This window comes from Lontra canadensis, unplaced genomic scaffold (genome assembly GCF_010015895.1).
Source record: "Lontra canadensis isolate GAN:19392208 unplaced genomic scaffold, GSC_riverotter_1.0 scaffold223, whole genome shotgun sequence".
Classification (NCBI taxonomy): Eukaryota; Metazoa; Chordata; class Mammalia; order Carnivora; family Mustelidae; genus Lontra; species Lontra canadensis.
The window spans coordinates 236,078-261,509 of record NW_022631217.1 but is presented as its reverse complement, the minus strand read 5'-3'; the positions used below and the strand labels follow the sequence as shown (position 1 = coordinate 261,509).

General features: G+C 44.5%; 1 protein-coding gene across 1 annotated transcript; it reads left to right on the top strand.

Moving 5' to 3' along the window:
- Window positions 1-3,961: 3,961 nt before the first annotated feature.
- On the top strand, window positions 3,962-25,159 carry MOSPD1 (motile sperm domain containing 1). Its single transcript, XM_032849298.1, has 6 exons — window positions 3,962-4,098; window positions 15,825-16,082; window positions 16,193-16,268; window positions 17,950-18,164; window positions 22,531-22,692; window positions 24,679-25,159. Exons 2-6 carry the CDS (start codon window positions 15,929-15,931, stop codon window positions 24,708-24,710), a joined length of 639 nt encoding a protein of 212 aa, XP_032705189.1. The 5' UTR covers window positions 3,962-4,098; window positions 15,825-15,928; the 3' UTR covers window positions 24,711-25,159.
- The last annotated feature ends 273 nt before the right edge of the window (window positions 25,160-25,432 follow it).

Here is a 25,432-nt window from a genome sequence, read left to right as displayed (position 1 = left end):
GCCTGGGGGCAGGAAAAGGGCCTTCAAGGGGAAGGTTTTGCCTGAAGGACTTGCCCACACAATTGTGACACAGACTGCAAACAGATTCTTCCTCCGGAGCCTCCGCCAATGTTCTGCTCCCGCCATGATCTCTATTTGTGAAGGCCTTTCCCAGAAAGAATCCTAAACCAATTCATTCCAATAGGTGAGTACCTGGGAATGGCAGTGTCTCCGACACTTGCTTGAAGAGAAGAATCCCCCTGGGGATTCCTAATTGTACTGTTGATTCTTCTACTGAGGGGGACTAGATGCCAGGGGAACCAACCACGTGATTGGAAGCTTGCCCCTCTCAGTCCCACCCCACTGACCTCTCTGGACCGGAGTGGGGCTGGAAGTTGAATGAAGCACCAATGGCCAATGACTTAATCAGCTATGCCTACGTATTGAAGCCCCCATAAAAACCCCAAAGAAGAGGGTTTGGGGAGTTTCCAGGTTGGTGAACCAGAACACTTCCACATGTCACCATTGTGGACCCCAAACTCCACGGGGACAGACGCTCCTTTGTTCAGGACCTCTCCTTACCTATCCTTTCACATCCTTTGCAAGAAGCTGGTAATCGAGGGAGTAAACTGGTTTCCGGAGTCCTGTGAGCTGCTTCAGCACATTAACTGAACCCAGGGAAGGGGGCGTGAGCACCTTTGATTTACAGCCAGTTAGCAAGAAGTACAGGCAACAACCTGTACTCGCGATTGGTATCTGAAGCGGAGGGCAGCCTTTTAAGACGGAGGATGGAGGCCTGACCCTGGGGGTTCTGATGCTATCTCCAGGTAGATAGTGTTACCCTTAAAAAAAAATAAAACGACCCATTATTTTACCAGCAAAAGGGGGTTTTATTCAAGAATAGCAGAGAACTGCAACCTGGGACAAGCAAGCTATGGCAAAACCATAGGCAAGCCTAGAGTAGGAAGGAAGGACGGTAGGGGAAAGGGGGCAGTTGTAAACAAGAAGCCCATTGGAGTAAACTGGGATTTGGAAGTGTAGTGGCTTCTCATTGGCTGGGCTGTCGCTGGTGGGGAGGAAGCATTCCTTCTTCCCCCTGGGCTAGTAAAATCCCACCTGCAAGTTCCTTCTCTTCATGCTGGTTCCGTCATAGACCAAGAGTGTCCGGTGTCGAGAGCCGCCCCTGCCAAACCCCCTGACTCCATTTTAGTGAGGTTTCCCCTGTATTAAATTTCACAATAATGTCAGAATTGGGATGAACTCTAGGATGGTGTCAGAGAATTGTTTGGGTGGCATAGAAAACCCCATACCTTTAGAACTGTTGGGGCAGAATCTTACCTGGGAATTTCTATTTGGTAGGTTTGGGGAGGTTCTGGGAATGTTTCAAACAAGGGCTCCAGGTGATTCTCCCCTTCAGGCCAATTTGGGAAATCCTGATGTAAAGCATCACCCTAGGAATTTGCAATGAGGGCTTGATTCCTAATGTGAACTGTCAAACACTCATACCTAAGCAGTAGAGTGTAAAGGCTTTTCTTTTCTTTTTTTTCTTTTTTTAAAGAGAGAGATCACAAGTAGGCAGAAAGGCAGGCGGGAGTGGGGGGGTGTGGAGAAGCAGGCTCGCTGCTGAGCAGAGAGCCCAATGTGGGGCTCAATCCCAGGACCCTGAGATCATGACCTGAGCCAAAGGTAGTGGCTTAACCCACTGAGCCACCCAGGTGTCCCAAGGCTTTTAATCATAAAACAGACATTACATTTGAAGAGCATCCTATCCTTACATTATCGCAGATACTATAAATATCACCACACTAGAATCTCCTAAAAGCCTAGTCAACCGGGTAGGCCACGGATTCTTGTGCCCCTCATTTTAGGGGCAAGGAAACCTGCCAGAGTGCAGCTTGTAATGTAACTGGCCAAAAAACAAATACACACTAAACGATGCAAGAATAACACAAAGCGGGGTGCCTGGGTGGCTCAGTGGGTTAAAGCCTCTGCCTTTGGCTCAGGTCATGATCTCAGGGTCCTGGGATCGAGCCCCACAATGGGCTCTCTGCTAGGTGGGGAGCCTGCTTCCCTCTCTCTCTGCCTGCCTCTCTGCCTACCTGTGATCTCTCTCTCTCTGTCAAATAAATAAATAAAATCTTTATTAAAAAAAAAGAATAACACAAAGCAAGATGTCTACTTTTGCAAAAGAATACCTTGTAACCTGGGGTACAGGGCCTGAGGAGACCCGGAGCCCAAGGGTAGCCTGAGGCAAATAGGGGTCCACAGCCTCTTGATGGAGGAGATATTTCTGGCCTTTGGAGACTCGGTTCTTTTCTTTTCTTTTTTTTTTTTAAGATTTTATTTATTTATTTGGCAGATGGAGATCACAAGTAGGCAGAGAGGCAGGCAGAGAAAGAGAGAGAGGAGGAACTAGGCTCCCTGCTGAGCAGAGAGCTGGATGTGGGGCTCGATCCCAGGACCCTGGGATCATAACCCGAGCTGAAAGCAGAGGCTTTAACCCATCCAGGCGCCCCCAGAGACTCGGTTATTTTCTGTGTCACCATGAAATCTGTCTACAGTGGATTCTCATGTGAACTGTACCAGTTACATTTTCCACAACCACATATTATACCACAAGCCTGTCTGACCTGCAGGGGAAGTCCACGCTTTGGGTCTTTTGCAATCGCAACGCTCTGCTGTCTAACCAGTTTGTGTTTGCAAAATGGTATGTGGCTGGGCCAACATGAAGATGTTCCTGCTGAAGCCTGGCCTGGGCTCCTTTCTGGGCCTACTTAGGGCTTCGGATACCGTGGAGCTGAAGGATTTCATGTCTGCCAATTATACGGATGCCTTTTCTGGATTAGACAGTGTGCTAGCAGCCGGGGGTTGCTTTGAGGAATTCATAGGTAGGAGAGAAAGGATGGCAGAACACACAAGTAGTGATTACCTAAGTCAGGAAGAACTGCAAAGCAGAATAAGCTGGAGTTAATAGTTCTCATGGAAGATCCTGGAAGTTTTGGTGGAGGAAGTAGCATTTCCAGTGGGCCTTGAAAGGCAGGTAGGTATTCCAAAGACAGAGAAGGGAATCAAGGAGCAAAGGCATCAGAAGCCTGAGCCCAAGGGCGAGCTACCTGCAGCCCACTGCTCGTGGGGGGCAATCCAGGGTAATTCTTTGGGCCTTCTACTTGTAGGGAGGGAACATGTGGCTTTCTGAAGAGCATTAACATTTCATTCTGAGTATTCCAGCTTTAATGCTATTCCAAGGAGCCTGTGGACATTACTTTCAAGGGGGAGTATTTGGGGCGGGCAGCCTGGTCGCCAGCCCCGCTCTCTTCCCGGGAGGCCTAGTTTTATGGCGTTAGAGTACTGGGGGCATCAGAAGAGGATTACAGAGGACCTTCTATACCATGCCGAGGGACTGGAGGCACTTCTGAGACATTGAAAGGTTTTAAGCGGGGAAGTAAGAGGTCACCTGTACATCTTAGATAAATCCCTCTGGTTGCCATCTGGGAGACGGTGTGGACAAAGGCAAGCGTGGAAGCAGAGAGAGCCCAACCAGGAGGCTACCGCGCAGCTCCAGGCAAAAAGTCGTGGGGCCCGACACAGACTCTGCAGCCCTGAGGAGGGAGTGGAGAAAGGTGGTTAATAAGCAATGTCTGGGCGGTACAGTCAACTAGCTTTGGGTACGCCCTGTATGCATGTGTGTGCGTGTGTGTGTGCGCGCGCGCGCGTGTCTGGGGGAAGTAGGGGGAGGAGGGAACCGAGAATGACTGCCCGACAAGTGCAAAGAGGAACGACCCTCAGTGAGGGTCTCCGGTCTCCTCAAGGGGCGGCGGGAGGGGACGGGAGGAGAGTGCAGAGGAGGGAAAGCTCCGGGACAGCCGGAAGAAGTTTGGAGCACGAAGGACAAAACCCGAGGCCAGGTGCGCAAAGAGGCTCCGCCCCCATGCCGGCCCCGCCCCCGGCTCCACCTCCTCTCCCTCTTCCCACCCACCCCCAGCCGCAGCTCATCCTCGAGGGCGGAGAGAGGTGGCATTTGAGTCCTCCGGTATCCCAGCAGGCAGTGCAGCCTAGAGACGCTGACAAAGGACCGGAGCAGCAGTGGCAGCTGCTTTCCGAGGAGCCGGTGTTGCCGAGGTGAGAGTCCCCCCCCACCGTCCCGTCACCCACTTCCTCCGACTTCGGGAAGACGTGGAAGTTACGTTGCCGAGAGACCCCGCGCAGAGAACGAGCCGTACCTAGCCCCCGAGCTTGGCTCTGTGACTGACAGCGGGGCTCGGCGGCGCCCGGCTGCGGGTGGGAGGCGGGGAGCGGGCAGATGGAGCCCTTTCTGCCCCATCTCTGACTGTCAGCCGCCCCGCCGCCCGCGGAGCCCGGCGTCAGGGTCCGGCCGGCCCGTGCGCGCCTTTGCCGTGCCCAGGCGGAGGCAGCAGGCTCGGGATCCCTCTGGTGCCCGCCCGGCAGAGTTCGGTTGCCCTGGGGATGAGGCTCCAGGGACAACTCTTCGGCGGATGTGGCGAGGAGGGCTAGGGGAGGGAGGCTTGACTCCCCATATGGGGTGACACCGTCCTCGCCCTAACTCCTCCTCCTCCTCCTAACCCGGCCGGTACCCGCCCTCCCCCCGCTCCCCCGGCGAGCAACTGGGAGGAAATCGGCGGGGCTGAAGCGAGGCGTCCCGGGATGGCTGGAGGGAGGTGAAAGTGGGGTGGCGAGGCAGAGAGGGAGAGCGAACGCCTTCGTGGAATAGTGGCGGGGGGTGGCAGGGGTACGTGGCCTGCATCCGTCCCGCTTCCTGTACCTCCGCACGGATCCTGATGGTTGCACCAGCTGCTCGGCTGTAAACAGGCTCACATGACCGGTTTCACATGGAGCCGGCCGGTGTGGGGACGAAGGCTGGAAAGCAGGGCCCCGATCAGGTGGAGCGCCAGTCCTAGGACGGACCGTTTCACACTCATCTCCGGCCTTCCAGCTCTTTTTCAATGTTCCGCGGTTTCCCCTCTGGGTAAACTAACTGACATCTGCCCCTTCCGGACTGAAGTTGTTTTTCTGCCCCAGTAGAATCCAAGAGACCTCACCTCAGGGAGGAAGAGGGCAAAATAATAAATGAAAGCGGTCCCGGAATTTTTGACCTTTGAGGGAAATAAAGAGATGGCCCCAGACCTGGAAAATGGGATCCTTTGGCTCTTGCTTAAAAAGCAGCCCTGTTCTATTGGAATGCATTGCGTTCTTAATGTGAATTCCAGAGAGAAGGGGAAAAGTCTACTGTTTCAGTCAGGGCGCACCTGGAATTTAATATATTCTTGATGATGAAAATCTCATCTATGTTTCCTTTAAGTGCTTGGAAATCTGCCTATAAAATGCTATATACAGGATATTGACTAGGGAGTGGACACCAACTTTAGATAACTGTATATTTGTGGTAGAAAGCAATGGGAGGTTTGGAAAACAGGAAACGGGCCAAATGTGCCTTTCAAGTTGTTCACGTGTACATGCCCAACAGGATACAAGATTAAACTAGTTTCTGAAGCATTTCTAGAACTCTCAAAATACAAGATTTACTCGGATACCAGGATATTTGAAAATTTGGAGTTTCTCAAATCTGTAAGGGGTAGTGGTGATAGATTGCCCTCACATGTAATATATAATTAGATGTAATGGGCAATATTTAGTATAAAGTTACCCCTTTGTAGGTGAAGACCGAAAACAGAAAAGCTTATAAAATAATGCATGTTTCTCCCCTTGAATTGTTCATGACATTTTCTTCCCAATTTTTTAAATTTTTAATTGTTTTCTCCTGAAGCTTTGACATTTAATTTTAATTAATTTTTTTTTGAGAGTGTGGGGTAAGAGGGAGAGAGAATGTTAAGCAGGCTCCACACGCAGCATGGAGCCCAGGGTGGGGCTTGATTTCAGGACCTTGAGATCTGACCTGAGCCAAAATCCAAGAGTCAGATGCTTAGCCAGCTGAGCCACCCAGGTGCCCCTTAACTCTAGTTTCTGAGAAACAATTAAGAAACTACAAGAAAATCTTCCCCATCCTCTAATAGCCCAATAAAGTAAGTAATTTGCTACTCTTCTTTTTCTGTTTTTTTTTTAAATGTTTAAAATGGAAAATAGAGGCATTTTAAATATTGTCTAAAATTTAAATGGGCAGATGATCTGTGTTGCTCTGAATCTTGTTCTGCTGCCTGTAGTACTCTAGAGAATCTTGTCCTACAATAAATAGATGAAGTGATTTACTCTTTGAGGCTTTCTGTTTCCTCATCTGTAATATGAAAGTTTTGTTTTCATCTCCAGGGTCCCTCATAGCTCTCAAATTCCATAAAAACAGTGCAGTTTTTGATTGGGGAATACTCTTGGACAAAATAAGAGACTCAAATTAGCCAAGTTATTGGTATCAGCTGGAAGAACACGCAGTCCGTCACAAGAGCTATCCAGAGCCCTAATAGAAATAGGGATTGTGCCCTGCAAAATTCTCATTAGGTAAATTAGCCATATGGGTTGATCTGGACCCGTCTCTCCTCTCAATCAGGAAATGGAAGATTGCTTCAGCTGAATCCTGCCTCCCAAATTAGAAAGTACAATTACACCCGACTTCCTTGACCTTTGGGGCATAGCAGAGTGATTCTTTCATTCATCCCAGCTTCTTCCTGAATTAAGTGGGCTGTGTGATCCGAGATGAAGTGAGGAGGAAAAGAAAGCTCTAGCAGGCTCTCACTTTGGCCGTGCCTTGGTTAGATCCAGAACTGATGCCCTTGTTTCAGCTTCACAGCATTTGAGATTTAATTTTGCACGCGCGCCCTGAAATTGTCAGTCTCAAGGATTGATTCCCCCTAACGCAGTTCACAAAACATTTTTATGTTCATATGAATGCCGGTTGACTGACTGCCCGTGAGAAGTTGAACGGCCAAGCCGACCAAGAAGACTCGTGAATAAGCCCGGGCACCCTTTGCTTTTGACGCTGTGGAAGCACAGACCTTGTCCTCCATCTCCCGCCTTTTTCTAGGGACTGTGTGGAGCACTTCTTTCTTGAAACTCCTAGTGGTTGATACCTTTGACAAGGTGACAGCTTTTATGTGAAAACCCTCAGATAGCTATTTCCGAGTCACCTGATTGAATCTGGGCCACCTGTAAAACCTCTCTAAAATCGGTTTCCTCTCTATTCCTGTGGCCTTCGTCTAGGCCCTCACTTCATGCCGTGTTGATTCAGGGGTGACTTGGTTTTTCCTGTAACTGCTCCGGAGTCCGCTCTTGTGCTTAACTGGTCAGATTCCCACTTCGGATCTTCTCCAGTCCGGTCTCTGCTTAAGACCCTTCAGAAGTTTCCAACCATCACCCACAGCAGTGGTTCTCAAGGTGCAGTATGCCTTAGAATCATCCAGAGGGCTTGTGAAAACACAGATGACTGGGCCCCGAGCCCAGGACTTCTGGGGCTGCAGGTCTAGTCTGGGACCCAGGAATTGGCTTTTCTAGCAAGTTCCCAGGTGAAGCTGCTGCCGCTGGTCCAGTACCACATTTTGAGAACTACTGGCACCCAGAAGCAAGTCTCCACCCCCGAACTTGGCTTACAGCATTTTTTCACCATCTCTCGCCACTCCTCCATACAGGCTATTTTTTAACCATGTGCTGTGCCAAAGCTCATCTTAAGAGTCCCTTTCATGCATCTACACATCTTCCTGGAATTCACCCCCCCACACTCCTACTGCAAACTTCTATTTAAGGCAGCCTGGCACTTTCTTTATGCTCCTAGAGCTTTCTTATCTATCAGCATTTTAACACTTGTCACATCTTATCCTAATTACCATGTATATCTGTTTTTCCTGCTAGACTGAAATTTTCAAGGGCTGAGAAAATGTTTTCATCTTTTCTCCATATTCCTCAGCACCGGGCCTAGCACATAATACGTGCTCAGTTAAGGTTCTGTGAGTGAACTTGTGATTCTAAGACTCTGGAGAGGGCCATAGGTAGCAACATATGTCTGTCTGTCTTATTTTTAAAGATTTTATTTGTTAGCACACAAGCGGGGGTGGGTGGTGGTGGTGGTGGTGGTGGTGGTGGCGGCGGCGGCGGCGGCGGCGGCGGCGGTGGTGGCGGCGGCGGTGGCGGCGGCAGGCAGAGGGAGAAGCAGGCTCCCTGCTGAGCAAGGAGCCTGATGCGATGTAGGACTCAAGCCCAGGCCCCTGGGATCATGACCTGAGCCAAAGGCAGCCGCTTAACTGACAGCCACCCAGGTCCTCCACAACATGCATTTCATATAATGAGTTCATAGGGATTTTGCTTTGAGAACTGCACATCTTGAAATACCCGAAGACACTGATATTGTAAAACAAAGGAAATAACTAGTTAAAACAAAAATGCTTTTAAAACTGATGCTGCTGGAGGATATCCTTGTTTTTTTTAAGTCTTAAAATGCACACTGCTCAACTTTTCCTCCTTGAGTAGATAGTAGTCTGTCATCACCTTATTCATAGCAGGTCAGTCCCATTGGTAAGACATCAAATTACACGAAAAACCTAGGAAATGTGTAGAAACCAAATGGCCTAATACCACACAATGAATGATTGAACCTATAAAGTGTACATTAGAACATTAGAACGTTGCTTGTGAAAGACTTGACTTTTTAAAAAGATTTTCCTTGACAGAACAAGCAGGGGGAGCAGAAGAGGGAGAAGCAGGCTCCCCACTAAGCAGGGGAGCCCGAGGTGGGGCTCAATCCCGGGACCCTGAGATCATGACCCGAGCCAAAGGCAGAGGCTTAACCCACTGAGCCATCCAGGTGCCCCCAAAAGACTTGACTTTAGGAATATACCAGCCATTCAAAATCCTAATAGATGGTACTGGAAATTTAAAGAGGAAGAGAGAGCTGATGAAATGGGAAGGAAGAAAGGTGTGTGTGTGTGTGTGTGTGTGTGTGTGTGTGTGTGTGTGTGTGTTTTAGAGAGGTTTGAATAATAGACTAAAGCAGAAGAACTTCTCTCTCTCTTTTTTTTTTAGATTTATTTGACAGACAGAGATCACAAGTAGGCAGAGAGACAGGCAGAGAGAGGGGGGGAAAGCAGGGTCTGCATTGAGCAGAGAGCCCGATGCAGGGCTCAATCCCAGGACCCTGGGATCATGACCTGAGCCGAAGGCAGAGGCTTAACCCACTGAGCCACCCAGGCACCCCAAGAACTTATTGCTCTTAACTCTTTAGTATTTCCGGCCATTGGCTGACCACACCAAGTATGGAGAAAGGAGATAGTCCTTGTGCCCAGATAAAAGGGAGCTGGCCCAGAGGTGGAGAGTAATCAGAGTAAACAGAAGAGGCTGGGAAAGGCAGGGAGGAGCTGGAGCGCTGTAGCCCAGCAGCAGATGGGTAACCCAGCAGATGGGTTGCCGGTTCCTGGGGAAGCTGGACTTGTGATGATCCTTAGCTGTTTTAAGCTTGAAACCACTGAAGCACAAGAATCCCCAAGGACCCCTTATTTCATGTGATTTTCTTGCAACCCCCTCTTTACAAAAAAAGGGGGGTAGGGTAAATGACAGTAGGCCTTTAAAGTGGTTTCTGTTTTAAATCTCCATTTTGAATCTGGTGAACAAAGGTATCAAAACTCCCATTTATCTCCAGGTCTGATCTTTTCCTCCTTCTGGTCCATCTCATGTGAGGAAAACAGAGAAAAGGATCACACGTTGGGATACTAATCTCCCTGGACTGATGGTGTGGAGTGTGAGGACTTGATGTGTTTAGGGTTGTGTCTGTGTGTGTGTGTGTGTGTGTGTGTGTGTGTGTGTGTGTGAGAGAGAGCGAGAGCGAGAGAGAGAGAGAGAGAGAGAGAGTAATTTGCAAACTCGTCACAAGGTGGTGTACACACATAGGTTTTCTTTCGAATTGCATTCACGATTGCACTTCTGTGCCGTTGGTACAGAGCAAAAGGACAAGGCAGCTCCCGCATCACCAGCCCCCAGCCGCACTGTGTCTCCGTGAGGTTGGGGCTGTATTGGAGCCTAGTTGGGCCCTGAGGGAGCCAGAGCTAATAAGGAGGAGAGGGAAACGGGAGGGCTGCGGGGAGGGGAGATGCAGCCAGGGGTGTGGATCCTCTGTTCTCTGCTTACCCCAACCCACAGTAAGCAGCCACCATAGATTGACCGTTCCTTTAATTGGGATCCTTTTCCTGTCTTTTTTGGACAAAATGTGTTCAGGCGTGAGGAGGAGGAGTGTTCCCTGATGGAGGAAACCATTATCAGTAAGAACCTGTAGGCAAGCTGGTAAGTTCAGTATCTGCTGAGTGCCTAATATCAAGCTTGGGTCTATGTCGGATGAGAAAAAACCAAAAACTGCCACAGAAAAACAATATGGCATGGGTGTGGAGAGTCCAAGTGAGCCCACACAAAACCAACGTCAGAATATTCCATCAATACAGTAAGTACATGAAGAGAGAATGTAATAAAATTAGTGAGATCATATAGATCAGAGAAGTAGAAGACCACCAAGAGGGGGAATTTGAAGGAGGCTTTGAAGAATGAGGAACATTTTGGTGCCCAGACAGGTAGAATGCAGAATAAACCTTGTTTACTAATGCTCTCATGGGTAGTTACTGTCAGCCCTAGATCATCTTTCCTAATCAGGAAAAGAAAGCACTCCCAACTTAGTAAGTGAAACTATCTTTCAATTGTTTTTCTTTATAAACTGAAAAGCAAACACATGTATCAAGACTTGAATCATGGCTCATCCTTTGAGAATGCCTCTGGAAAAGCAGGGACCTTTCTAGAGATGAGGGCATGTGTGACAGTGTGACAGGATCAGAGGCAGGACTTTTGAAAATGAGACACAGGAGATGGAACCGTTTAGGGAAGTGTGAGTCTGGAGCCCAGAGATCTGCCACCAGCACTTTGTGTGACCTTGGGTAAGTCCTTTAACTGTCCTGAGCCTGCTTTCCTCAGCAGTAAAATGAGAAGGGCTGGGAGCTCACGTTCTTTGACTTTGTACTTTGTGTGTGTGTGACTTTTGGAAAGCAACCTCATAAACCGATTTGGAGTAAGGTTTTACCAAAGGCTTAGTATATAATCTGTTCCCAGAATTTTTATACTCTGTCCTTTTGCAGTATGGACAGGAGCAAAGAGAAAGTGTTGGTTTCCAGAAGACCATCCATTAGAGGCAGGTTTTCTGCTTCATTATGTTTGTCAGCAGAATCTCTAACACTGTGCTTGGTGACCTGAGGCTGATTTCCATTAGCCAGGATAAGTGAGAGTTGGGAACAGGGATGATAAAAAGAATAAACTGGTAAGAACCAATGAAACACTTCTTTAACAGTGGCCAGGGGGATGGACAGCCTACTTAGTCACCATTCGTGGGGAAAAGTGTACATATTCAACTCGCCCAGAGAAAGCTTCACAATGAAAAGAGTAAGAATTCTGCTAAGCCGTTATGTAAAGCTAGCGAAATTTCTACTCTGACTTGTGCCAATGAACTTTCCCCTTAAGGTTGGAAGAGTTCAGGGCTTGTTCTATGTGGTTAATTTTGACTGCCCAGTTGGATTTATAAACCATGTCCTCCTCCTCTGTAACAGCTGCACATTTCCCTCAGTTTGCAAGTCCCGCTACTTTGTTTTTCTCACTGTAATGAGTTTCTGTTGCATCCAAAAGGAGCTTAAAGAATTGAAATCGTGGTATTATAACACATCATTTCAGGCTTTCCATGTTATTAAAGGATCATGGATTGGAAAATGCAATTAACAGATTTTTCACACATTGTTTCTAAATTCCTGCTTGAGTTTCAAAACTGGCACCTTTTCCAAAATTGGCCCTGGAGGAGTTATTGTTTAATTCGACTTAAACACACACACACACACACACAGACACACACACACGCTTACTTTTGAATGGGTGTTCATAGGGTTCAGAATTCAAAAGGTACAAAAAGGTATCCCGAGGAAACTGCCCTCCCACCTTGTTGCCAACCACTCAGTTTCTCCAGGGGAAGCCCGGGCTGTCCTTCCAAAGATCTTTTTTTTTTTTTTTAAAGATTCTATGTATTAATTTGATAGAGAGATCGCAAAAGAGGGAACACAAGCAGGGGGGAGTGGGAGAGGGAGAAGCAGGCTCCTCACCGAGCAGGGAGCCCAATGCGGGGCTCAATCCTAGGACCCCAGGATTATGACCTGAGCCGAAGGCAGACGCTTAACAACTGAACCACCCAGGAACCCCCTCCCAAAGATCTTTTAGCCAGAGCCTGGAAACCTCCTTCTCCCACATCACACCCTGCTTTTCTCACTTTGCACTGCACTTGACTGTCATTCCATACCTACACGACACAGAGCGCTCTCTTTTTCTCTGACAGCTTCCTGGCCTCCCAGTGAATGGCTGTATCTTACTTTATCTCGTGACCCCCCCCCCTTAAGGGACAGTTGGGCAGTTTCCACTCTTTGACTCTTGACAACAACAGCTAACCCTTGCTGAGTGCCAAGCTTTGTTCTGTGTGCCTCCCATAAGTCATTTTATTTACTCCTCAGTACTGAGAATGGAGACACACATACGGGACGTCCCACAAGATGAATATTTATGCCGGCTGAATTCCTAGAAGTAGAATCGTGCGTCTCCAGGTCCAAGGGCACAGGTGTTACTCGTGGCAGGTAGAGTCAGCATGTCAGCAACCTGCTAGAACAGGCCTGGTTGCTCCCACCACGGGCTCCCAACAGTTGTTGACTGAGTGCCAATCTGGCAAGTAGCAATGTGTATCTCTCTTGTGAGCGGTTCCCCCTCCTCTGGGAAGTTTAAAAACCGTTTGTCCTTTTCTATGAAATACTGTAGCATTTGCTTACTTCTGTTGGGTGCCTTTTCATAGTAATTTGTATGTCTGGTATATCTGGTAGGGAAATTAGACCTAATTTATGATTGAAAAAGTTCCCTTGGCTTTGTGTAGACATTTTTTGTGTGTGTGCATTGGTTTTGGGTGGTTTTTGTTTTGTTTTGTTTTGGGTTGGTTTTTTTTTTTTTTTTTTTTTTTGCCATGCGGCGTTTTTAAGAGTTTTTAGATAGTTGAATCATCAATATTTTTTGGTTTCTGGTTGCTAGAAAGCCTCAGATTGGAAAAGAAAAAAAATCTCCCATGGTTTTTAGTGTTTTATGGATTTCTCTTTCTACATTTAAAACTTTTATCCATTTGGAATTTACCTTAATAAAGTTTTGGAATTTTGTGAGGAATAAGGGATAAATTCACCCCCCCCCCAGGTTGATACTGGTTTTACCAGCATTTATTGACTAAGCTGTTTCCCAGAAATTAGAGATGCCATGCCACCTTTTATCCTAAGCTAAATTCTCGTCCTTTTTTTTTTTTTTATATTTTACTTACTTGAGATAGCACAAACTGGGAGGAGGATCAGAGGGCGAGGGAGAAGCTAAGCAGAGAGCTTGATGCGGGGCTCGATCGCAGGTCCCTGAGATCATGACCTGAACTGAAGGCAGGCGCTTAACCCACTGAGCCACCCAGGGGCTCTTAAATTCTCGTCCTAACGTTTTAGAATGAGGTGTTGAATACTATTTAGTGATGGCAAACTCAGATGTTGTGTTTCTGAAAGCCAAACTTACTAAGAAAGTAATAGAGCTAATTATTTTCTCTTGAAAAGATTATACCAAACTTCTGAGAGCACATTATCCAAATAGAAATGTGTATGCCCCTTATCAAAAAAAAGAGAGAGAGAAATATGTGGCAAATAAAAACTCAAAATTAGAATGACTTCATAACAGATGCTTTTCAGAATAATCTTCGTTTTATTGTATTACAGCAGAGAGTTCGTTAGCTAGAGTGGAAATGCTGGGCTGTGGCAGGAGGCCTGCTGACATTATTGTCTCGGTCTTTTCCTAATTTAATAACAGTAGCAAACACTTAGAACAGTTGCGTGGCCTACAGTGAGTGCTGAAAGCATTGCATGTATTAATTAATTCAGTATATGTAATTAATAAAAAGTTTGTGATCTGGTATGAATGATACACATATTACATGTTCTTACTAATAAAAATGTCAATAGGCCCTTTTGGCATGGTCAAAAAAACCCCAAAACCAAGCCCACCCCTGTCATGAGCTACGTGTGAGCATGTTGTAGGGTACGTGGATAGGAAATAGCAGCATGATGGTCTGGGACAGGTTGTGGGTTATGGTCTCCCCAGCATTGTCCCTCACTTGCACATATCTGTGCCTTCCTACCTGTGCCCCCCCCCAAACACAGAAGTAAATGCCTTTTTTTCTTTTTCTTTTTAAGATTTTATTTGAGAGAGTGCGTGAGTGATCGTGAGTGGGGGAGGCGGGGAGAGGGAGAAGCAGGCGCCCCCACCCCGACCAGGGAGCCTGACACGGGGCTTGATTCCAGGACCCTGGGATCATGACACAAGCCGAAGGGAGACGCTTCACCGATTGAGCCATCCAGGTGCTCCTGCCTTTTTTTTTTTTTTTTTCTTTAGAGACTACCTCAAATGTCATCTCCCTGCCTCTCTTCCAGGTAGAATTATTCATGTAATCTTCTGATTCCCTGCCACTTTATAGATCATGATGTGCGTTGTAATAGGGGTAGCTTAAATATTGTTTCATCGGTTAGATTTGAGTCTTTTGTTAAGATTTTATTTATTATTTAGAGAACACAAGCAGTGGGAGAGGGAGAGAGAATCCCAAGCAGACTCCGTACTGAGCGTGGAGCCCGATGCGGGGCTCCATCTCATGACCCTGAGATCGTGACTTGAGCCGAAACCATGAGTCACTCAGGCAACCGGCTGCACCACCCAGGGGCCCTTCCGTTTGAGTCTTCTGCAGGCAGGGCCTGTGATTTACTCATCCTTGTATCTGCACAGCTCCTGACAGAGTTCCTGGCTTGTAACAGGTGTTCAGCGGAAAGAACATAAAAATTTGCCTACGTGATTATACAGTATCTCATTTGATAAAAGTTGGAAGGGCTTCAAGCGGAACCCAGCAGTTGAATCTTGCGTTATAGTGCTCCTGGAAGGTGTGGGAACTTGAACACAAAGTCTGCAATGGTGTCTGGCCTATTTTAAAGGTGTCATCTACAGAGGGAAAATCAGACATTTTCTGTGATCAGATTGTTTTAGCTTTGGCATTTTCAGAAGCCACATTCTTAGGATGCTAGCTAAATAAGAATGTTGTTGATTAAAATTAGATTAGGAAGTAAACACAGCAACACCACACCAAAAGGTCTCGAAGTTGGAAGAAAATAGCTCTGAAGCCTGTGTGCTTGACGTAGGAGGGGAGGCACGGAGCTTGCTGGCATGCCAGAGCCTACGTACTGACTTTGAATTTTCATAGAAAACTCCCAAGGACTCCTTAACAAGTTTGGATATTCGGCTTCAAGACATTTTTTCTTGTCGTGGGTTTTTGGTAGGAAAAAAAGATGAAAAGAACTCTCCCACCCATGCTGCCAGAAGGCACCAAGGCATTGTTGAAAAGAGTGTAAAAGTGTTTTTCTCCCAGAACTCACAGAAACTTTCTTTGCTTTTTATTTTTTAGCCTTTGAGAATTTGGATTAGCTCACATAAAATCAGTTGTGACAAGGCAAATTCTACTTTTTAAGAAATCCGACTTTTTAAAAAGAGTGATGGCCCTTTGATCCCCCCTCCTTGAAAGAGGGTGATTAATTTGAGGTAGAAAGACTTCTTTATTCTAGCATTTATGTAATTTATCATAGGTTGAAAGCCTGAGCGTGAAAGGAGCATGCGTCAATTTCTTTGCATAGTTTGAAACAGCTTACATGAGGAAAAGTCCAAAGGCATCTTTAAATGGTTCGGGGACCTATTTTAACGCAAGCTAAACGTGCTTTTTGTTGGAGGGACAGTAAATGAAAACAGGTGTCATTCGATTTCCTTCTCTCTTCTTCTCTTTCTAGATTGCCAAAATGCTTTGGAGTTTTTAACTAACTGACTTAAGAAAAGTCCCAACTAGATTTGAGACTATAAAAACCGAAGCTACAGCAAGGGCGATTCAGTGCCAATGCATCAACAAAAAAGACAGCCAGAGTTAGTGGAAGGAAATCTTCCTGTTTTTGTGTTTCCCACGGAGCTAATATTTTATGCAGATGACCAGTCAACACATAAGCAGGTGTTGACTCTGTATAATCCCTATGAGTTTGCCTTAAAGTTCAAAGGTGAGTCTCCTAGGTCTCTTTTATGGATTGTAACTGGTCCCTACTAATTGTTTACTTGTAGAAACTAATTTAAAAAAACCACTAATGGCCATTGTGACTTTTTCTTTCAGTTTTGTGTACTACTCCAAATAAGTATGTTGTCGCTGATTCTGCAGGTGCAGTAAAGCCTCAGTGTTGTGTGGATATGTAAGTCAAAAATCCCTTCCTGGTAACATGTTTTAAGTGTGTTAGTATTTATGTGTTTAACTTGAAAAGGATCTCATCTTGAAGCTGTACCCCCCCCTTAGGCATTTATTACATTTTGAATTTTTGCTGGAAGTTTTTAGTCTCTCACGGTTCTTTTTAAAATTTTATTTATGGTTTTTTAAAGGTGTTTTTTTTTTTTTTTGAGAGAGTGAGAGTGAGCAAGCGAGAGCGAGTGCGGATGGCTGGGGGTGGGGGGCAGGAGGGGCAGAGGGAGAAGCAAGCCCTGAAATAGATCATAACCTGAGCCAAACGCAGACTCTTAACTGGCTGAGCCACCCAGGTGACCCAGTCCCTCACAAGTCTTAAGAAGCCCCTAAGATTCGAAATAGGTTGATCCAATCCTTAGTAATATTTCACCGTGCTGGAGTGGATGGGTGTGTTAATATTTCCATGAACATCTCCTCAGTTGTTGTGCTTGTAGCCACAGCGGGGGTCGCTTATGAAGGTCAAGTTCTAACTCATTCCTTTAAATTTCTCTAGCTAGAACAGGGACTTTAGCTTTCCTTGGGACATCCTGTAATATTATAGTGACATTTGGGAAGCTAACACTGCTGCACTCATAGAACAATGGTAATAGAAGTTCATCTGAAATGATATCCCGCTAATAAGCCTGGAAGTTAATCTCTACAAACAGGAAGCAAGCGTGTAACTACTCATCTGTAAAAGGTTATCTGAGCTCTTCCAGATAATTTCGTCAGAAATTAAGTGTCAGATAAATGATTGTTTGTTCAAGCTGTTGATATTTAATTTTCACTTTGGAGCTAGTGTTGACCAGATGGATCCGTGGACCAGCTCTTAATTTAAGCTACCTTTGTTGAAACCATCCATGAGAACGAGAAGCAGAGTTTTTTTTTTTTTTATTAATACAGTTTTGTCCTCCCATAGCCGTAAAATGATGTATCTTTACAGGATGTGTTTTCGCAGGTTTTCGTTAGATTTTCATTCAATACACAATAAGCAAAGACTACTCCAAAGAAATGTAGTCTCTTGCCAAATAAATGTGTTATCTTTGACCTAATTGGTTTGTGTTCTCTATTAAGAACGAGGTAAGATAAACGGAATTGTAGATTGCTCTCATAAAATTGCAAGTGCTTTACACTCTTCTCCGAGGAAGACAGAAGCGCATTGTTAGCCTTCTGTAGCATTGGTCGTACTGGTTACTTACTATTTAGTTGCTTGTTTTTAACTGCATGCACAGACTTTCAGTATTGGGTCTAGGTGAGGTTTGTTACTTGCAGTATAAATGAGCGGCAGTAGAAATCCAGGAGACTTTGGTGGGGAAGAAAGCATCTCCTGTGTCCTATTTGGTAACCACTGCTGCCCGCAGATCTCATGGGGGAATCAGTGTCCTTGCTAAAAGGAATTGTCTTTACCTGTCATTCTTTTACTTCAGACTTTTATTTTATATTGTAGAGTATGTGTTTTCATCAAATATTTCAGAATCACCCATTTCCTTTTGGGTTATGCTGGGACTTTTTTTTAAAGCCTCCTTAGCAAGTTTCTGTATTTGAGCATTTGGTTACAGTTAGTTAATGTTCTCCTGTATGAAATCTCGGGCTGAATTCTGTTTGACAGGCCCCAGGAAACCTAAACAGCCTTTGTTTTTTTTTAATGTTTTCAGTGTGATCCGTCATAGAGATGTTCAATCCTGTCACTATGGTGTAAAGGACAAGTTCCGCCTCCAAGTTTCCGAGCAAAGCCAGAGGAAGGCTTTAGGAAGGAAAGAGGTGGTGGCTATTCTTCTCCCATCTGCAAAAGAACAAAAGGAAGAAGAGGAAAAAAGGATAAAGGAACATTTAACCGAAAGTTTATTTTTTGAGCAGTCCTTTCAACCAGGTAGTTTTGGGGTTGCTTTTAAAGGCCATTGGCGCTCTTAACGCATTTCTAACTGGAAAATCGCGAGGGAGCTAAGAATCATTACTAGAAAAATGATCTGCCACTTTTCACCTAATTAACTACTTCAGGACGGAACCGAACTAGAGATCAGGTACCGAAAATGGAGCAAGAGGCCTAGAGCTGGACTTGAAATGGGGAGAGAAGCTCTCGGCCGCCGGGGCTGTGAGGAGAGGGCGAGTGTGGCTATCGCCTCTGAAATGTGTCGACCCAAGAATGCAGCCCCCCGCCCCGTACTTTCGAAGGCTAGCCCAATTTGGCAATCACATACTTTTGTTTCTGTGACTTTCCCGTATCCTTTCTCATTTAATTAGTTCTAAGAAGGAGAGAGATTGTGTTTGGCAATAGGCCAAGCTTGGTGCACTGTTCATATTATTTTGAAAAAAAAATCTCATTAAAGTTGAAGTTAATTAAACTAAGTAGATTATAATATCCCCTGTGGGCTATTAATTGAATCCCTCTCCATTCCTCATTTCCTTCCCAGCTTAGATATTCAGAAGTGTTATGATATATTCTTTCAACATTGACACTATCCTCATATGCAACTGTTTGGACGTCATTCCTCCTCCCTCTTAACGTCTCATTATCTCCTTCCAACCCCATTCTAAGAGGAGGAAGATAAAATTTTCCATAGAAAAACATGGAAACTTTTCTGATAGTGATATATGAATGTGATAGCAGCTGTCCTTGAAATTGCAACATTATCTATGAGGAATTAAAAACAAATCTACTTGTCATTCCATTAATTCACAGACCCCTATCAGTTTGTTCATCTTAGTGTTTATTTGGGTAACACAGGGAGTAATGGCTCTTTGATTTACTGTGTTCAAGAGTCTTGTAGTAGCCAGTAGAGTGCTTCCCAGCAGCTGTGACTGACCGATAGGACCAGAATTTCATCTTTTGAAGGTGAAAGAGAGCCTCTGGTAAATGTCACTTTGATCTCTGGTCAGTATTGGGAAGTTGGCTTATACGTGTTTATGGAAATGGATTCTTCCCCATCTTTAATTTAGTAGTCCCCCTCCCCCAATAATGAGGATTAAAAGTTTCGTTTTATATTTTTTTCCCTTTATTTCACAACTCATTAGAATTCAGGTAAAAATCATCCTAAAAGGCTAAATAATTACAGGTATTAATTGAGCATTTTATTCTTATTTTCCTTGGACAGTGAACCTTTCGTATCTGAAGTATATTAGAGAAATGTTCTAATTGTAAAAGTAGATAAATGAATGAGGTGGTTTCTGTTTTGGGAGGAAAAACCCTCTCTCAGCCGTCCATGTCAGGAAGCTCAGTGAAGGCAAGCACCTTGTTAGCACCTTATTTGTGTGGTTAATTCTCACTGTCCTTGGCCCCTAGCAGAGTGCCCCGCACAGAGTCATGTGTGCAGGTTTCACTAGGAGGGCTGGACTCCTCATCTGGTAGGGTCTGTTGGATTGGTTTGCTTTGTCTTACAAGGTTTCCATGGCTCTGGCCGCTCTTCAGAGCAAGGGTGATGCCAGAGTAGAGCCCCCATATGATGTTCTGGCCCACATGTCCTTTTTGCAAGGAGTTTACCCCATGTTTCTAATAGTGTGGCAGGAAACCAAGGGAAGTTTTCCTCGTTAATAGAGTATAATGGTGCCTGATTTAATCCATGTGGACAAAGTGATATTTTTCACTTCTGTTTATTAAATGAATAGTAAATTAACATGTGGTTTCCAGTATGTAAAATTCTGTGGGTTTTTTTTTTTCATTAAGTGTCTCTGAACTAAAATGTTGAAACGAATCGAGATTGTTTGGGGGGATGTTTTGAAATGTGATTATTTTTGCACATCTTTAGAGAAATGATTATTAGACATATCACAAGTGCGACAACGTTGGGGGTCTCTGTGAACCAGCCAGAAAGTGGTCAGAGGCTAGATCGTGAAAGATTTAGATTTTATAAATGTATTTTTATAAATGTATCAGAAGGCAAGAAAATGAGATATTTCTTCTCAAGTTGATTGTACTATGAGACATAGCAGTAACAAATTCAAAAAGGAAAACATCTACAATCCCACACACTTAACAAATTTGCTTATGTAACTGTTCCATGTTACTTTCCAGACCTTGTCTATGTGCATAAGTACATTTATATATATATATATTTTTTTCATTTAACAGAAATTTAAGAGAAACCCACAAAGCATACTTTAACAAAATACCAAAGCCCATGTTATTAAAAAGATGTTTTGAAAAGATGCAGCTGAATCTTAGTGGGTTTGTCTTAATTACATTACTAATGAACTGCTATTTCTATGCAATGTTTTGAGTCCGTGCCCTCTGGCTTAAGAAAATTACACTCTTTATTATTGTTTATAATAATAAAAGATTGACCTAAAAGTCCATCAGTTGGGGATTGGTTTAAATTATGAATATTCATAAGATGGGATGCCAGGCAGACATTTATTTACAAGGTTCTGATGGAATGATAGATGGTTATGCATTGGCATAGAAAGAGGCTCATATATATTTCTGAGAGGAGAAACAGTTTCTAGAACTGTAGGCATATTATGGTCTCACTTATGTTAAAAAATTTTTTTAACATGTTTATATGGGTATTTATAAAATCTGAAAGGAGCTGTACCAAGCTGTTAACAGTGTTCTCTCTAGGAGGGTGAGACTGATTGGGAACCTTTATGTTTTCTATAGCTCAATACAATTTTTACAACAATCTTGTAGTATCAGAAGAAAAGCCATTTATTTCCGCTTTGAAAAATTTCAAGTATCTATGCAAATAGATACGCTTGAAAGCTGATCTCTGCAGCAAGTACAAATACAAAGCTACTTCATTCACGAACTAAAATAAGACTTGTTTTTTGATATATGCTGTTGTTTCGTCTCAAGCAATAATCACTAGAAAATTTGAATTTGTTTTCACCTATTTGGCTTTGGCAAGGCTCCATTAAAGTTCGCACAACAGCTAAGGTATTAATAATTTAGAAAAGCTGCATTTGATAGTGAAATGAACAGTGTTATTTCATTAATAAAACACAAGATTGTGTTGCTGTTGGCTATTCCTTTTAATGACAGAAGGGTAGTGGGAAAACTATATGACAATATGCTGTTACCGGGTTTCTTAAAAACACGGATGTGAATATTGCACACCCATAGCAAGCACTGTAGGACCACAGCCCAGCTACTGTTCTTTTTTTTTTTTTTTTAAGATTTTTTTCATTGTAGTAAGATCACTTAACACCGGATCTCCCCCACTCACAAATGTTTAAGTGTACAATACGGTATTGTTAACTATAGGCACGGTTTTGTACAGCAGAGCTCTAGAACTTACTCGTCTTGCTTAATTGAGCCTTTATGCCCCTGATCAGTAACTCACATTTTCAAACACACCTCCAGTCCCTGGTCACCACCGCTCTGCTCTCTGATTCTGAGTTGGACTGTGTTGTGAATTCCTCAGGGAAGTGCGATCATGCAGTATTTGTCCTGCTGTGGCTGGTTTATTTCATTTTAGCAGAACACCCACCAGCGACCGTTTCTGCCTCCTTTGCTGTAAATGGGATAGAGCAGGGGACAAGAATTTTCATAGGTAGCTTTTTTTTTTTTTAAGATTAAATTTTTTTTGAGAGCGAGAGCACGATCAGCGGGGAGGAGGAGAAGCAGAAGCAGACTGCCTTCTGAGCAGGGAAGCCCAGCACGGGGCTGGGGCTCGATCCTAGGGCCCCTGGGATCAGGACGACCCCAGCTGATGGCAGCCGCTTCCCCAACTGAGCTGAGCCACCCAGGCAACCCCACAGGTAGCTTTAAAACCCTCAAGTAGCGCTTTTCTGCTGCTTTTATTATTTTAAAAAATGGTAGCAGGATGCTACAGCTGGGAGGACCAAACCTGTCTCCCTAAAACACTCTCAGAAGGCAGCAGGATCCCGAGTGGAGTAAGACACAAGCCATCCATTGGGGTACAGGAAGAAAATGAGAATTTCCATTTTCATTTCTAGCCCATTCTAAAAATTCTGCTTGTGTACTTTATAAACACACACACACGAATCACGGACACTTTCTAATGAGGGTGAGGTGGGGGGAGGGGGAGGCTGGTGACCTTTCAGTAGGAACTTGTGACTTCACAATGCCGTTTCAACATTCCATTCTGTCACGACTCAGAGACGTTATGGGCTTCCAGATAAGTCCAGCAGACACGTCCCTATGGCATGGACATGATGGGCAAAGAGTCAGAGAAGTAAGACAAAACCAGCATCCTGGTGAGTGGGGACAGTGTCTGTGAGTGAACTTTGGTCTTGGGGTGCTTTTAGAAGCAAGCTCAGGAATTCTTGTCTTTTGACAGAAAACAGAGCAGTCTCCTCCGGCCCGAGCCTGCTGACCGTTTTCCTGGGAGCGGTGTGCATCGGTGCCCTGATGCTTCCCACGCTGGGTGATGTGGAGTCACTGGTGCCTGTCTGCTTGCACTTGAGTGTGAATCAAAAACTAGTGGCTGCTTATATCTTAGGTAAGCGGTCCAAAGTTCTACGTGGGAGGTGCTGGGCAGGGGGAGTTCCACGTGTACAGGGTCACGGTGAGTGGTGCTGGTGCCGGTTTTGTTCTGTTTTTTTAAGAGAAACAAGTAAGCTGGCTTCAAAAGCATATGTTGAGGTCAAGTGCATTTTAAGATTTCATTTTTAGCTTACATTTCGTTCTTTTTTTTTTCTTTTTAAGTTTATTTAAGTCCTCTCTACACCTGTGGGGCTCAAATTCACGACCGCAGGATTGAGAGTCACATGCTCTACTGATGAAGCCAGGCGCCCCCTACGATGAGTTCTTTGTAGCCGATTGAGCTAGTGCCTGCTACTGTATTCAGTTGTCTTCACTTTGCTGACTTGCGATGGTGTAAAGCACATATAAAATGTAAAATACACCTGTTGCCCGACACAGCATTTCTACTTCTGGGAACTGATCCCAGGGAAACACTGAGACAAAGTGTGTACAGTGATAAAGGTGAACGGTGCCGCCTTGTTGAACACTGCAAACCTTCCTCTTTAAACCAGTTCCCAGATTTCCCGTTACATCATTCTTTCAGTCATCCTGGCTTGAAATCTTGTAATTCGTTTAACTGAACAGTTACTCAGTCCCTGCCATGTGTCGGGGATCAGGGTTCCAGTCATGGCTGGCTGTTTTCATCATCTCTTGTCACGTCTTCTGAGAGGCTGACTCTTTTCGGTATCCTCTCAGTACTCCTCAGTGTGCTTTTTGTATTTTTTTAAAAAAGATTTTACTTATTTGACAGCACACGAGCAGCGGGGATGGGCAGAGGGAGAAGCAGACTCCCCACTGAGCAGGGAGCCCAATGCGGGGCTCAATCCAGGAACTCTGGGATCGTGACCTGAGCTGAAGGCAGACACCTAACCAACTGAGCCACCCAGGCACCCCATGCTCCCTTTAAATTTCAAAATTGTCTTCTCAGTTTGGCTTCCTACCTTCTCTTCCTATTTCTGTCCCCCCCCCCAGTTATTTTAACCCCCCAAATGCTCCATTGCATTGTTGCCAGATGGATTTCCATTCTGGTTTGGTTTCCTCATCGCCGCTTCCTACTTGGGAGCCATCAAGGACTCTAGTCCATAGAAAGAAGTATGACTCCGTAGTTGGGCATGTGAGACTTTCCACCCTGAGACCTCTGAGCCAATCTTGTCCAGCTGATTCCCTGTATAAATCCTTGATCACAGCCTGTGAGGTGAATTATGGACCCTGAAAAGCTCATTGAGAATCCAGTCAACCTCCTCGTCCTCGCTTCACCATCCCCACACCTGAAATGCCTGCTAATCTCCTTGCTTTTTTTTTTTTTTTTCCAATCATTTCTGCCCATCTTTTAGGCTTGATTTCAGTGTTAGCTTCTGGAGCATCTTTTCTGACCTGCCCTGGTCCTACAATTATCCTCTTTCTCTGTACATTGTCACTCATGGTTTCTGTGTGTGTGTGTGTGTGTGTGTGTGTGTGTTTAACCACTTATTTAGGACTGAGCATATTCTTACATTACTAAATTTTTCTGGTTTCATGTACGGAGTCTCTTCGAAAGAGACAAGCCCAACGAGAATACTATCCTTCTGCCTCTTTGCGGTCCTGGAGCCCTAGGATACAAATAGGCTCAACATGTTTTTGTTAATGACGTTGGCTGCCTTTACTGACACCTTAAAAATGCCACATCTGCTGGTCTTAGAGCTGATGTGACTGGATAAAGTGGGAGGTATATTTGATGGTTAAAAAATTAGCTATGGCCAGACATCAGTGATCTAATTAAATCTATCCAGTGACTGCCCGTTGCTGTAAATTGGATTTCTTCTGTATAATATCAACTAAATTCAAACTGACTTTGAATTCTTGGTAGAGTGCCCATCTGTGCGCTGTAGTTTATTTGCTCGTCGAAATCTAGACAATTGCTTATTGAATGGAAGACTTGGTAAAATGCCTGGCTTTAACTGTTCTCCAATTCTTTTTCTTCCAGGTCTTATCACAATGGCTATACTTAGAACATGAGCAAGGAGTTCAGTTGACTTCTGAAGTAAACTTATCTTGCAAATATGAATGCGGACTGCCTTTTATCTCTCTCTCACTCCATTAACATGCGACAAACTATTGAGCGATTTACAGTAATTGCAAAACTATAATATATATTTTAAATTACTCTCTAATTTTATTGGAAGGACTCCAGCTCATTATGTCACAGACAGCAAAGATGCTTTTGAGCGACCCCTAGGAAATTATTTGAAGAAACTCTTTTTATATCTAAAGCTATTGTGCAAAAGACTTTAATTAAAACATCTGCTATTTTGTCATCTTTTTTTTTTTCCTAATTCACTTTGATTCCTAAGGTCATACATCCTTCAAAGTGAAAGGCCTGAAAGAGCAAACTGAGAGCAAACTGACCAGCCTGAACATTAAATGAATTTATTTCCTAACTACAAACAGCAATGTTACTATGTAAATTATACCTTGTCTTCTGTCATTATAAACAGTTGCCATGGTGTTTTTAAAGTAAGTTTTACAGTGGAGGGTTTAAAAAAAAAAGAAAGGAAAAAGCATCTAGGGTTTTCTCTAACCCTCACAGAAGTAGCATGGCTTCTCTGTTTGGTCTAAGAATTTGAAAGGAAGCTAGGCATTTGTTTTGTTACTTGGTTTGCCCTGGCTTTACCTCTGGATTGGGCTTTATGTTACTAGGAGGAGAAAAATCACTTGATCATTTCTTCCTTTTTTTTTTT

Coding starts and splice junctions, on each gene's coding strand:
- MOSPD1 (XM_032849298.1), top strand. CDS start 15,929: ATGCATCAACAAAAAAGACAGCCAGAGTTAGTGGAAGGAAATCTTCCT. Junction 16,083..16,192: donor GTTTGCCTTAAAGTTCAAAG/GTGAGTCTCCTA, acceptor TTTTTCTTTCAG/TTTTGTGTACTACTCCAAAT. Junction 22,693..24,678: donor AGTGGCTGCTTATATCTTAG/GTAAGCGGTCCA, acceptor TTTTTCTTCCAG/GTCTTATCACAATGGCTATA.